The following is a 14,936-nucleotide window of genomic DNA, read 5'->3' on the forward strand; positions in this document are numbered from 1 at the left end:
ATTCATCGTTGAGCACATAGTAAGCAATTGACAACAACAATTTACATTTGAATATTAAAATAATTATAAGGACAGCAGCCAACCTTCACATTTGTGACGTTGGAAATATGAAATGTTTTACATAAAAAAGTGACTTCAATAATGAAGAATTTTACATACCATTTAAAAAACTAATTGCTTAATGGCCCGTTCGTTCTTAGCTTTTATTTCATTTGTCTAGTGGGAAAATCTTAATTTGCAAAATTACTTAAGATTTCAAATAGATGTAGTGCAGTAGAACATTTGAGTCTCATTAAAAAAGAAAATACTCAAATAAAGTACCTTCAATTTGTACTTGAGTAAATATATTAAGTTACTTTCCACTGCTGACATTCACCCGGACAGATGATTTCCACTTAAACCCACACATGCATTTTACTGCTTTTTTAATACAGTAGTAACGAGGCGCTATGCACTATGCATCAATTACAATCAATATGCACAGCCACAGAAAATGTGTCACCAAGGTAGCTACAAATCACATGGCAAATGTACCTTTTTCAATAATTACAAATCAGCATCCAGAGACAGAGCAATGACCATATGAAGCACATTCATGTTCATGGAGGGGAATATACACAAATAACGTATTATTAGTTTGCCTTTATCCGCATTATAAAAGTGTATTTACATGATGGCCCGTGTGAAATAGCTGACCCATGTCCTGTGAGGTGTCCGTGCTCTGCAGAATCGGACAAAGGAAAACTGGAGACTGTTCAAATAAATTATATTATACTGATAGTATCAATAAATAAGTGGGAAACTGATCAAAATTCATGTTAGGTCAATCTCATTATAAATAAACACTGATATCATGGAATATAAATAATCCAGAAACAACACCGACTTTACAAAATCTTGACAGGCTGTTGAAAATTAAAACAATGACATGATGAAAATAGAAACAGCTAATCGCTAAGCCACATGAATAAAAATACACGTAAATGTTTCTCCCTAATGATTGAGCAGAGGTTTTCCTTATCGTCTTTTCCACAGTTTCTCGCTTTGACTCGGCTGATTTGCACAGGCGCGGAACAGTTTGCAGAAAGTGTCTCTCAGCTGTTTAACACTGATGGAGCTGGAAGTAAAAGGTCACCAAAGGCCGCCGTCCTCATGAAATGACTACCAGCGCCGAGCAGGAAACACCACCGGTCTGTGTTCACTTCTGGATATGAAAACATCTGGAAAGTGAAAACAAAAGCATGTTAATATTACAAAATATGATCATGAATCATCAGGTTTAAACAGCTTTACTGTTTCTGTAAAGGGCTGTTTTTTGAAATTATTAATATGCCATTACTTCTTTTAAGTTTCAGTTCTCTATTACAGAAAAACCACTGGCTCGATTTTCATGAAACTTGTGGAAGTGTGTCACCTGGACCAAGGTAGAAATCATTTCATTCTGAAGCAGGATGACAGAAGTTTTCATAAGTTGAAAATAATATGTGTATCTTCCCCTAACAAATCGTTTTTTTGTCTGTCATAGTGTGTGTATTCCTATATGTATATTATATATTTATTTTATACAAATGTTATCATCCTTCTCGTGAAATGGTTATTTTATTATTTGCTCATCGATTCAGCAAGCAAGCACTCACGCACTCTTTCATTTTTCTGCTTCTTTTAGATTTTATGAATTGTATCTAGTTATTTTTTTTTGTAATGTCATTATTAGTTGTTACAATTATATATTGTACATGTTACATTCACACTAATAAAGAATATTGCTTTATCTTGAGAGAGAACACTGTTTTCACGCCCCTCCCTCTGCTGATTTTGGATACATTGTTCACCATTTTTAAATGTAAAAAATGCTTCACTTTAGCACCAAATCTGTGTGAGAAATGGTTTCAACACAAACACTTATGAAACATAAAAGAGCATGGGGATGTTCATCATTTACTTTAATCATAATGCTTTAAGTTCTTATACACCTACTTTGCAATAAACCGGATTTTAAATTAAATCTAATTTCTGTATAAAGCACTTACAATGGTTTAGTTAAATGCTCAACCATTGTTCCTCCTTTGTTTATTTCCGTAACATTATGACATCACTACGTTACAATTGCGCTTCTATTGGCTAGAACTCCAACACATTGAACGTGGTAGGCTAAGTGGCGGGGCATCTCTAATGGCGCGTTTCCACTGCAGCGGGTAGCTCGCTTTAAGCGTGCCGAGCCGTGCGATGCCCGTTTTTGGTTGCGTTTCCACTTGGCCTAGTTTTGGCCCGGGGCTACTTTTTCACCTTTTTTCTGGCCCGACTAAATCGTGGTTCTAGGGCCAGGAACAACCAGGCTGAATCGGGCTGAGTATGCTAAACTAGAGAGAGGATCGCTGGCAAGGGGTCTACAACTACAACAAGATGAACATATTTGACCGTGATTTAATTGCAATACACGTTTCAAAATGATCCCGAAGTAACAACATACTGATACCGGTTAGTAAAAACCATGAATTAATGCTTTGACAAGTCTGCAGACAGACGGCAGGCGAAAAACCCTTTTAAAATGCGTGTTTTCTAAATGGAGCTTGGCTAAGCTAACGTTATATATGCTCCGACCGTCCACACTCACAACAACGGCCTATACAGACATAAATAAACCAGCGACTGTATTCTCCATGACACAGGCAGTCTGTGGTTTGTACTTGTTTAACTTTTGTCTAGTTTCTGAACAGATAGGAAGAGCTGTGAGCTCTGAGTGCTAAGAGCTAACGGCTGTGTTGTTTTTTGGGGCTCTCATTGAAGATGACGTCATGGCTCCGCCTACACTGCGTTATTATAGTAACTACCCCAGTTCCTAAACTGTAATGGAAGCGCAGTATTAAAATGAGCCGGGCCTAATAAGGCCTAACCAAACCGAGCGAGGCCTGCAGTGGAAACGCGCCATAAGTGGTTGACCAATCACAACAGAGCCGGCCAGCTAACCAATCAGAGCAGACTGGGCTCTGGTTTCAGACAGAGGGTGAAAGAGGTGCTGCAGCACAGGCAGTATGAGAACAATAAAGAGCTTTCTGAACATTAAAGTATGGAGACATGTCACAGGAGAGGCACTACATACAAATTAATCGGAAAATCAGCATACCATGTCCTCTTTAAGGATAAAACAAAAGTGTCAGCTAAATGCAAAGTAATGTTCAGGTTCCAGGTTTCCCACTAAACATCCTCATTCTCCCCAATAAAAGAAAGATGGCAGAAGATGATTCACACACCTGGATAGGATCCTGTCTCTCTGCTTGTCTGCTCCTCGTTTGTCTTTGCCTCCATCCCCAGCTCCACCCCCCCACCCATCCCACCCCCTGCCCTCCCAGCCTGCTAGCTGTGGGGCGAGGGTGCGATCCCGGAGCAGTCGGTCACCAGCAGTCCCACGCTGCTGGCGCTGGACACGGTGACGGCCACGCTGGTGGAGCCCACGGGCCCGGCGCTGGTGGGGTCGTGGCTGGGGTCGTGGCTGGGGTCTCCCTGGGCGGCGTGGGTGCCCATGTGACCCTGGAGCTGCGTGGCCGTCTTGCACTGCACCCCGCACAGCTGGCACAGCAGCACACCGCCGGCCCCAGTCCCCCCAAAGCCCCCCCGTGCCCCGCCACTCTCCTTCCACTCCTGACCGTGGTGCTTCTGAGCATGCACCCGCAGGTAGGTGAGCGTGGTGAAGCCTGGAAAACACACACACAAACACACACACTTGCTCAATATATGTATGATTTTGAAATAGCTAAACGCTCTAATTTAATACCAAAATATTGTCATCCATTATTTATTTATTTTTTCTCATAATGTAGAACCATATCTTTCATCATAATTCTGTATTGGTGGTTTTTAGAGAACTATTCCTCTTAGGGTGCATTCACATTCATTCCTCTTAGGGTGCATTCACACCTCCGCTTCTCTGCACCAGACCACAGTTTGTTTCATTTTTCAGAAGGTTCGGTTTGCGTTCACACGGGCAAAACTCAAACGGACTATAAACTTCAAACACAAGTCATGTGCACGGAAATGCTGTTCAACCATTGGTCAGACATTAAGGGGGTAAAAACGCAAATCCCGGCAATTTCTACCGGAGCCTCCGCCATGGAGCATCGGCACTTTCGGCAGGTTATTCTCATGCTGCTGTTAATCTGCAGATCAACAGACACTAGCGGCCCGCGCATATGATTATATAATCAGACAACGTCCGTTAAAAAACATTATAGCACACAATGAGAGACGTTCTGCAGTAAGGAGGGGCGTTTCACCGACGACAGGTGTTCTTACTGACACATGCATTTCCAAGCATTTGGACTACCTACGTTGCAAATGTATTATCTTTTCAATGTACACACGGCATCTATTGCACGTCTGTCCGTCCTGGGAGAGGGATCCCTCCTCTGTTGCTCTCCCTGAGGTTTCTCCCCTTTTTCCCTTTAAACTGTGGGTTTTCTTCGGAAGTTTTTCCTTGTACGATGTGAGGGTCTAAGGACAGAGGGTGTCGTATTGTCATACTGATATTCTGTACAAACTGTGAAGTCCACTGAGACAAATGTAACATTTGTGATATTGGGCTATATAAATAAACATTCATTCATTACTTTTATGTAGGCCTAGTTGACGGAGAATTTTTACTTAACTAAACAACCGCGGATGTCTTGAAAGAGTCTTTTGCTAAAGATTTTGAAGATATCCGCGTTCTTGTGACACGTAAATACTGCGCTTCCTATGTTTTGGTGCGGACTGCGTTCACACCAGCAATGAACCGCTCCAGAGTTCACTAGCAAGCGCTCCGAGACCATCTATTTTAGCGGACCAGAGTCCGGTTGTTTAGTTCACTTAAGAGGTCTCATTTTGTGTTCACACCGACCCAAATGAACCGCACCAAGCGGCTAAACGCACCAGGGTTCGATTCAACCGGACTATACAAGGCAGGTGTGAACGCACCCTAAGAGACTTCTATTTTTATTTATTGAAAATGTGGTGTTTTCTTTTAGTTTTTAGACAAGTTTTTAGAATGGTGATAAGTTTATTCTTTTAAAGAGTCCTTATTAGGGCTGTGCAATTAATCGTATTTTAATCTCGATTACGATTTTGGCTTGCAGTGATTACGAAAACAACGTAATCGTAATAAAACGATTATTTTGCTGCATTCCCTTTTGCAATGATGCTCTCAATTTGTCTTGTGTTATACATCCTGCCTGTGCATGCGCTTTCGCCCCTCCCTAAAAGCCCTCTCTGCCAGGTTGTGAGTAGGGTTGGGTACCGAAATCCGGTTCCGTTTCCAACATTTAGATTCCATTGGTATCGTTTAGAAATGTTAGTTTCGGTCCTGCTTATCGATTCCTAAGGAAATGCATCTTGCTGTGGCACAGTGGCAGGGCTGGGAAGCAAAACTCGGTTCCGAGTAAGAACAAACAACAAGAGCTGTGAGGACAGGAGGTGGAGGCCGAGCCCCCTGGAACGCAGCTCTCTCTCTCTCTCTCTCTGCTCCGTATCAGCTGATCGCTGCATGGTGCAGGTCTCTCTCTCTCTCTCTCTCTCTCTCTCTCTCTCTCTCTCTCTCTCTCTCTCTCTCTCTCTCTCTCTCTCTCTCTCTCTCTCTCTCTCTCTCTCTCTCTCTCTCTCTCTCTCTCTCTCTCTCCTCTCTCTTCTCTCTCTCTCTCTCTCTCTCTCTCTCTCTCTCTCTCTCTCTCTATCCACACAGTGCAACATCGTCTTTTTTAAAGTTCATTAAATGGATGTTTTCAAATTCAATGAATAATCGTATCTAATAATCGTGATATCAATATTGACCAATAATCGTGACTATGATTTTTGCCATAATCGAGCAGCCCTTATTATACTTTTTGGGGTTTTCCCTTTCCTGTAGTGTTTTATATAGGTTTTTGTGGATGTAATGGCACATTTCCACTGCAGCGGGGTAGCCCCGTTTAAGCGTCCCTAAGCGTCCTCGCTCAGGCTGCCTCGCTGGCCGTCCGAGGCCGTGGCGCATTTCCATTACAGTTTAGGACCTGGGGTAGCAACGCAGTGCACATTTCGAGTTGTTCCGTCGAGCTCCCGCTGGATTTTATCATCCCCAACGAGATGTAGGAACGTCGTCACCTCCTCGGTCGACCACGGTGTGCTTTTCTTTGACGTTGCCATTTTTGTAGCTCCTCCGTTTACAGAAATGCTGTGTATAAAAATGCTGTAAGCTTGCTTCTAGATATATATGCGACGCTAGGGATGATCTCGCGCGCGATCTTGTGACTATTCTCTCTGACCAATCAGCAGTCGAGAGTGTTGACGTCACTAGTTCAGCCCTGGCCCTGGCCTGATAGAACCACGATGTTATGGGGCCGGAAAAAGAGGGGAAAAGTACCCGCTAGCCGGTGCTACGCTATATGGAAAGGCCACCAAAAACTGGCCTGGCCGCTTGAGCACGATTAAGGACGCTTAAACGGGGCTACCCGCTGCAGTGGAAATGCGCCATAAGTGTGCCGTGCCTGGTCCGTTTCTTGTTGCGTTTCCACTAGGCGTAGTTCCGGCTAACGGGTACTTTTTCACTGTTTTTCTGGCTCTTCAAAATCAAGGTTCTTTCCGGGCCAACAACCGGGCTGAGTATGCTAAACTAGTGAGAGAATCGCTGGCAACTACAACAAAATGAACATATTTTACCGTGATTTAATTATAATACACGTTTCAAAATGATGCCGAAGTAACAACATACTGATACCGGTTAGTAAAAACCATGAATTAATGCTTTGACAAGTCTGCAGACAGACGACAGGCGAAAAACCTTTTAAAATGCGTGTTTTCTAAATGGAGATCGGCTAAGCTAACGCAGTATATGCTCAGACGACGGTCTGAGCATATACACAGTTCACACTCACAACAACGGCCTATACAGACATGAATAAAGCAGCGTCTGTATTCACCATGACACAGACAGTCTGTGGTTTGTACTTGTTTCACTTTTGTCCAGTTTCTGAACAGATATGAGGAGCTGTGAGCTCTGTGTGCTAACAGCTAACGGCTGATGTTGGTTTTGTGTTTCGCATTGAAGATGACGTCACAGCTCCGCCTATACTGCGTTACTATAGTTACTGCCCCAGTTCCTAAACTGTAATGGAAACACAGCATAAAGTGAGCCTGGCCTAACGAGACCTAACTATACCGTACTAAGCCGTGTGAGGCCCTGCAATGGAAATGCGAAAAATAAAAGAGCTTTTTGAACCTTAAAGCATGGAGACATGTCACAGTAGAGACACAAAATACTATTATGAACCTGAATGAGCAGAATAGGGCCCCTTTAAATCCTTTTGAAGAACACACTTTTATAAACAGGTTTTTATGTGAATCACTCAGTTAGCAGTAAAAGTGAGGCCGTTATCTAAAAGCATAAACACTATAAGCAGGAGTAAAACTAAACGCAGAATCGTAGAGGCTGCTTTGATTGATTGGTTTAAAGGAGATGTGTGATGTTCCCGGGACTCACTGCGGTTGCAGAGGTGGCAGGAGTGGTGCTGCGCCTGGTTGTGGACCCTCATGTGGTCCGTGATGTAGGCAGCAGACAGCAGCTTCCCGCAGATGTGGCACGGCACCTTCTCCTCGTGACGCACCAGGTGAGCTCGGAGACGATCCCGCGTGGCGAACGCCGACGTGCACGTCTGTGAGGGAACAAGACGAGATGCACCAAAACATGAGATCGGATAAAGCTTTATTACACACAGTGAGACAAACAAAGAAACCAAGGACATGTGAGAACATCAAAACAATGTCAGGCAGTTTGGATAAAATCACCATTTTATATGTAACTTTTTCCGGTTAACTATCATAATGTAATAGATGTAGTGCAAATTCAATTGGACACTGTTTAAAAAAAATGATATGCCGTTAAGCTGGTCTGATTTTTGTTTCTGAGATCAATTCATACCTGAAAAATATATCAGATCTTGAAAAAGTATTTTTGAGATAATATCCCGACACAATCTCAATTTCTCCAATGAACACAATAAATACATATTTCTTATTTTAACTGCCTCACAGTTCACATCGTCATATGGCCAATTATAACCTAAAGAGAATTATTGTAAACACTAAAAAGTTTTAACAAAAAGTTACTGCTTTTGCAAATATCAAAAAATGGCACTGAAAAATAACATTAAATGTATCACTAATAAGTAAAATAAATAAGTTCTAAGATGTCTTATTGGGGCCATTGTAGGAACAAATACATAAATGAAAGAGCTGGGGGAGAGGATAATAATACCTGATATTAAAGTTGGAAATGTATGAGAAAAACAAATCAATATTCTTCTCAATTAAATACAAAAATACATTTAATAAATGGAATATGAAATTGTCTTCGATATATGTCATACATTTAGCAGGGAAAACTTGGAACATAGTGTTGCCATTGGATCACCTCATTATAACAAATGTTGGGAATCCTTGACTTTTATCTTCGGTCAATTACCATTCTTTTCTTGGAAATGTCAAATTGTTTACACCTATAGAATTGTAAAGGTTTTTTCTTTTATATTTACTAATTTAAACTTGTTTTGACATTCTTTTCCTCCTAATATTACCCACTTCTCCCGGCTCTGTATTTTTATATCATTGATCTTTCTTAAAATGTAAATGTATATTAATATGAATTTCCTTACCAAATTGAGTTTACAGCTGTGTCTTTATGTAATGTGTATTTTTCTTTGGCATTTTTTTTGGCAAAGTTAGATTTGTATTTAAAACCCCCTCACTATATTAATCATCATCATCATTATCCAGTGTTTCATGGTCTTTATGATTCACAAACCCATATTGGTAGAGCTCCAGAAAACAGACAGATCAAGACGTTACCGTGCACTTGAACGGTCTCTCTGTAGAGTGCACCTGTCGGACGTGGCTGTTGAGGTGGTCCGGTCTGAAAACAAAAGAAAACACAACTTATCACGAATGTTCTAGGTTGTAGAAAGCCTTCTTTACAAATAAATGTCATTTTGTTTTGTGCAAGCAGTGGTTTGTGCCACATGATTGTTAAGTGTTCTTTTTTGTTTTTGTATTGTTGTAACCCCTTGTGCGGCATGCTTTGGCAAGGCTATGTTTTATGTTGACAGCTCATTTGTATTGTATTTAACAGTCTGTATGGTTCCACCAATCTATGTCAAAGTCAGAAAGAGACAAATATGAAAAATAATCTGCAGTTATTTGTTAAAAAAGCAGAAGGCTCAGCATATGTTTTTCTCACTTTTTACACACAAATACTTTTTTCTTATAAACGTACCAAATAAACATCTGGAAATATCCTTGTTTATTTTCTTCTGAATGTGTGAGATCTAGCTTGTACCACTTTCATTTCCTCAAATCTATTTTGTTCATTACCTTACTGTGAATTTATATGGAACTGGAAAACAGGGTAATATTCTTAGAAAAAACATCAGATTTTCTGACATAGTTAAAGTTGAATTTTTCTTCATTTAGAATACATTTTGAAATTTCAAAAGAAAAAATGGGAAAAAACGTGTTTTTGTCCAGGAACCACGTGGCTTCACCTCCTCTGACCAAATTCAGAATGATTCAGAACTTGAACCTGATTTGGATTAGGTGACAGATAAAGATCTCTATGTTGAATACTATTTTATACAACTTTTTCAAATGTAAATACATTTGGTGTCTGTTTTTATCTCTGATCAGATAGTTATTATACAAATAAAGAAGAAAACCATTGAAATAAGAGCTGATTATGCACCTAGAGAAGGCCTTGGCGCAGTGCGGACAGACGTAGGGTTTCTCCACGCCGCCCTGGTGCGAGCGCACGTGGTAGCTCATCCGATCTTTCCTCTTGAAGCGCTGCTGGCAGACGGGGCAGAAGTAGGGCTTCTCGTCCGAGTGCGACAGGCGATGGCGGTTCAGGTGGTAGACGTCTCTGAAGGCTTTCCCACAGGCCTCGCAGGCGTGGTTCTTCCTCACCGTGTTGGTGTTGCTGGGGTTGGGGTTTGGATTCTGTGGAGCAGCAGCAGAGAACTTTATATCAATATGCTGGTGATTTTACAATGATCTGACAGTTAACATAACTATTTCTTAACTTTTAAACAACATTGTTACTACCAGGTAATGTTTTGTAATTCCTGCCAACATAGTTTATCTGTTTCCTATTTTCTAGAAAATGAAGAAGAAATGAAACGGCTTTGTCCTGAGGTATATTTTGTAATATGAACTGCTGTCCCAAAGTAAAGAATTAGCCCTTCTGCCCTACTCTGGAAATCCAGAGTAAAATGTGTGTAGAGGCAATGAAAAAAACAAGCAAAGAAGAAGACTTGACGGATGTGTGCGTGTGTGTGTTCATGAGGAGTCCTTAATGTTTCAGATGTTACATTTTCATATTAGCATTTATTTGAGATGGATTTAAAATAATTTTCTATTTCACAAAGTCCTACGTCATTTTGTAATCTGTACAGGAAGTTGGCATTTCCCTGGTTCCCTTAACAAAGGTCCAATGGGATTTCTTCATTTTGAAACCTCTTAAGCCTTTCTAATCCACAATTCTTATTTTAGGCTTGTAACCAAAAACACAATAAAAAACAAACTGACTTCCAGGTGAGGTAACAGGAAGTGACAAAATGCTGACTCATTCTAAGGGGTTTAGGACTCATTCCTGCAGCTCTCTATAAACCCACCTGTTCCAGGGAGCCCACGACAACAACAGCTGCCTGGATGGGAGGAGGTGGTGCAGCCATGGTTACAGTTGCCGGCGCAATGGACACGGCAACCTGCAGGCCGTCTTGCTGCTGACCGAGGAGGGGGAGGGTCTCTGCGCCGGTGGCTGCGTTGTGGGGAAGTGAAGGAGTCTGAGGCAGGGTGAGGTGGAGGAGGGAGAGTGGAACAGTCTGCCTCTCCAACCGTCCTCCCCCCCCCACCTTCCCTCCGTCCTCCTTCTCCCGGGCGGCGCGGTCCTTCATCTTGATGCCTGTGTGCACCGACTGGTGTCTCCGCAGGTTGTAGCTATTCTTGAACTCCTTGTTGCAGGTGGAGCAGATGTGGGCAGGCCGCCCCAGCTTGATGAGGGGTTTCACTGAGAGACACAGAGAATCACATGTAGAGTTTTAATCCTCTTGTAATCACAAATTCAATAGTTTGAACTTGTATCCTCATGGTTTTTTGAACTTATTGTAAGTAGCTGCCGCGGCTTCCTGCCTTTGTTTCCATCAAGCCACTGAGACATTATGTTTCCTTTATTTGTTTGTACTAACAGTTGCATATATTGTGCAACTTGTGTTTAAATGAAATAATAAACTTTTCACACACATTCAACAAAGTAAAAAAAAAAGGCCTTTGCAAATCAAAACACAACAGGCAAAACATAAATCAAATAACACCTTAGATCGTCTTACTTTCTTTACGTTGTGTAGGATAATATAACTTAACGGTTAAAAACTGTATCGCAACAGCGTCTTCCGCACAGTTTGCACATCTCTGTGTCTCTTAACAGGGCTGGTGCCGTGGGAATTGTAGTCTTTTATACTTCCTTGACTACAGAGGTCATGATTAGCTGACAATATTTGGCCTTTGTTACAAAACAACAGATTGGCTCTAACAGTAACTTTGAAAATAATGTCCTCATGTGTCCTGTCTGAAACTACCAATAAAAAGGCACAATGGAAGAGTCCCCCTCACCAGGCAGCGGCTCCTCACTCAGGGCGGCGGTGTCCACGGTGGACGGCGGCGAGGCGATGTGCTCGGCCGGAGGACTCTGAGCGGAACCGCTGAGCTCCGGCAGCAGCTCCGACTGGAGAGGCGTCTCCGGCTGGCTCTGAGTCGACGGCGTCTGCCAAAAACAAAGGAGCACAAATTACTAGGTTATCTGTAAATATTACCGAGTGTTACACTTTGTTGGAATAATAGCCAACGTAAACAACTTTTGCAGCCCCTATTATTTATTTTACTAGAAAAATGTCCAATGCTTGAACAACAACATACTGAATAAAAAAATAATATTTTTTACTTAAAATTGTGATTTTTGTCACTTCTTTGGACACAACAGTTGCAAAGTTTAATCAGTTAATAAAAATGTTTGATGATTGATAAATTATTTTCTATGTTTAAAATCATAATAAAGTGAATATCTTTGGGTTTTAGACTGACAAAAGAAGACACTTGAATACATCACCGTGGACTTTAAGAAATTGGTATCGACATTTTTGCAGATGAATCGATTATGAAAATAATTGTTATTTGCAGGCCCATATAAAGTTGTAAAAATGAGCTCCGCCTCTGCCACATTAATGTGATGAACACATAGTACATCAATTATTGGATTACAATAACATTGTTCTAAAATAGGTACTTTTTACTTTTACTAACTATACATTATATTATTACTTTAAGTGCTTCTCAAAGTGTGGTCCGCGGACCACTGGTGGTCCGTGAGCGCCCCCTAGTGGTCCGTGAGTATATTGGGAACATTTCACATTTGAAATAAATAAATTTATTTAAGTTTTTCGCACTCTCGCGGGAATATCTCCGCAATGGAGTGAGCTTAAGTTTCACTTTCAATTGCATGATATAGCCCAGATAAACACCTTCATCACACATGTTGCTACTTGTTTGTACCATTTTCAGGCGATTTATAAAAAACGATGTGTTTTTGGATATTTGTGGAGTTAATTGGTCCGCGAGTGTTTTTTTATTGGTTAAGTGGTCCTTGGTATGAAAAAGTTTGAGAAACACTGCTTTAGGTGATCTATGTTCATACAAATATTTGTAAAATCGAGCAACGGTTATGAAATCCAATTTACCCCGGGGATACATAAAGTATTTCAGATTTTGACCTTAAGAATTTGTATTGCTTCAATGTTCTACCCTTAAGTGCTTCGAGATTTGTCTTGGCAGATGAGAAGCGCTATATAAATTAAATGTATTATTATTATTATTATTACCCTTTAATAAAATATGTAAATACTTTCAAAGTTTTTATATGAATCTTCTATTATTTACCCAAACTTTGATTCTTACTTAAATTCTGTTTGGATGTTTATTAATATCTATAGAAGAAAAAAATTCAAAACGCACCTAAATTGTCAGCAGTCCGGAGAAAAGATCTTGTTTTGTCAAGCACTTTGAATTGTCGGTACAGAAAAGTGCTATATAAATAAACTTGCCTTGCCTTGCCTAGTGACGTAAAAGGCCATAATGTAGCTCATAGTGAAGAGTATACATTAGCATACAATGTAAACAATAACTTAAGTGCATACTAAAAGTGGAGGTAGAAGAGATAGTTGAGTACTTAGTTACTCTTCCTGGATAGGAAACATGTCTGGGTGTTTACCTGTGATAGGAGCTTCCTGGCTGGGGAAACAGCTTCAGCCTGACCCCTCTGGGACCTCCCCCCTCCATCCTCTCTCTTTAACCTCATGCATAAATGTCAAACACCCCCTTCCTCAACCACTTATTTGCCCCAATAAAACAACAACATAAAACCCACCTAAAGCAGCTTTAACAATTCAGACTTACCTGAAAGAGGAAGTTGCTCCAGGAGGTATCCATCCTGAACACCGGGGACCAACAGCTAAGCGACCCGGGAGCAGAGAGGCAAAGAGGGGAGGAGGGGAGCGGAGCCCAGGAGGAAACACTCCACCTGCTGCTATGAAAACACAATCTGAGGCCTGTATTTCTCCTCTACCTGCCCGGGCTAATTAACAAAAATATAAAATGACATCGGACGATATGAATCAGCTACTACGTATTCGTGGTTCGGCTGCTACGAATGATTAATTATTAATCTGTTGGCGATAAACAGGAGGCTGTTTGTAAATGCGACAAAATGAGTCATGCTTCCTTTAATGGTGCGTTATTACAATATAATTTGCTTATGTCTACTGTAATAAAAAAAACTGATGGCTTGCATGCAAAATAGAAATTATTTGTATACAAAAGATGATAATCATAGCAGCTGTTTTTATTTTTGCGATAGCTCCTGTGGAAAAAAGGCCGCAGCGTCAGGTCCAAAGCCTCGGCGTTGCGTACAGCTCCACCCCTAACTAGAGAGCTCCTGGTCGGCCGCGGTCCATGGCTCCGCCTCGGTGTTTCAATCGACAGGATGACATCTTTCTCTTTTTTTCAAAACTCTCGCTCCCTCTCTCTCGCCCACCCTCCCTCTCGGTCTTTCTTCCTTTTCTTTTTTTTTATCTCTCCTTCACCCCCTCTGTCCCTCTCCGCTTTAAAGGGAAAGTATTTTGTGTATGCACCCACCCTCCTCACGGACGCCGGCTCAGGCTGCTCTCGTCCCGTCCCTCTCGCCCCCGCCGCCGCCACCGCCGCCGCCCCCGCCGCCACCTCACGGTAGGCCGACAAATAATGAAACCCAACATTTATAAGAACCCGCTTCGCCGTTCATTCCTCCATTCCTCCCGTTTATGCTTAAAGAAAAAAAACAGTGCTTCTAAAACAAACACGCCCGGTCACCGGAACCTCTGTTAGCCAAGATGGTGTCTGGTTTAGCTAAAACAGGTCTTTATCCTTCTTAAAGGTAACGATGCAACACAAGTGCAACAGCTGGATTCTAACCTGATGTTGACACGGCTACACCGATGTCAAGAAGGCCTGCTTTAAATCACATTGTATTAACCATAATGTGCAGGAACATTGATTGTATTCAATTAATTGAGAAGAACTTATACATTTGGCATGCATCCAATACAGCAAGAAGTAGATTTCGCCAAACTTCATTCAAAAAAATATAAAATGTTGCTTGTTTTTCAAAACCATAAGACTAATGGCTACTAATCTAATTCCACTTTATGGCAAGTAAGCACTCACCAATTCAGCATGCCTCCACCCCAAAATATTTTATTATTAAAAACGGAAACCTTTCACTCTTTTTTTTTTTAACAACCTGAGTGGATTACACCAAATACATCCAAAACTCTATACACACTTTTTACATTCAGTAT

The 14,936-nt window shown here is 41.2% G+C and overlaps 1 protein-coding gene across 1 annotated transcript; it reads right to left on the reverse strand.

The window, feature by feature from the left end:
• Positions 1–408: 408 nt before the first annotated feature.
• Positions 409–14,495, reverse strand: LOC117539798 (myc-associated zinc finger protein). Its single transcript, XM_034206126.1, has 8 exons — positions 13,498–14,495; positions 11,662–11,812; positions 10,665–11,059; positions 9,737–9,990; positions 8,848–8,911; positions 7,484–7,655; positions 3,252–3,692; positions 409–1,220 (listed from the first exon to the last, which is right to left on the reverse strand). The coding sequence occupies exons 1-7, from the start codon at positions 13,528–13,530 to the stop codon at positions 3,355–3,357; spliced, it is 1,407 nt and encodes a 468-aa protein (XP_034062017.1). The 5' UTR covers positions 13,531–14,495; the 3' UTR covers positions 409–1,220; positions 3,252–3,354.
• Positions 14,496–14,936: the final 441 nt, after the last annotated feature.

The sequence above is a fragment of the Gymnodraco acuticeps genome, unplaced genomic scaffold, assembly GCF_902827175.1.
Source record: "Gymnodraco acuticeps unplaced genomic scaffold, fGymAcu1.1, whole genome shotgun sequence".
Taxonomy (NCBI): domain Eukaryota; kingdom Metazoa; phylum Chordata; class Actinopteri; order Perciformes; family Bathydraconidae; genus Gymnodraco; species Gymnodraco acuticeps.

Coding starts and splice junctions, on each gene's coding strand:
- LOC117539798 (XM_034206126.1), bottom strand. CDS start 13,530: ATGGATACCTCCTGGAGCAACTTCCTCTTTCAG. Junction 11,813..13,497: donor GGAGCAACTTCCTCTTTCAG/GTAAGTCTGAAT, acceptor TGTTTTTGGCAG/ACGCCGTCGACTCAGAGCCA. Junction 3,693..7,483: donor CTGCCACCTCTGCAACCGCA/GTGAGTCCCGGG, acceptor TGTGTTTTCCAG/GCTTCACCACGCTCACCTAC.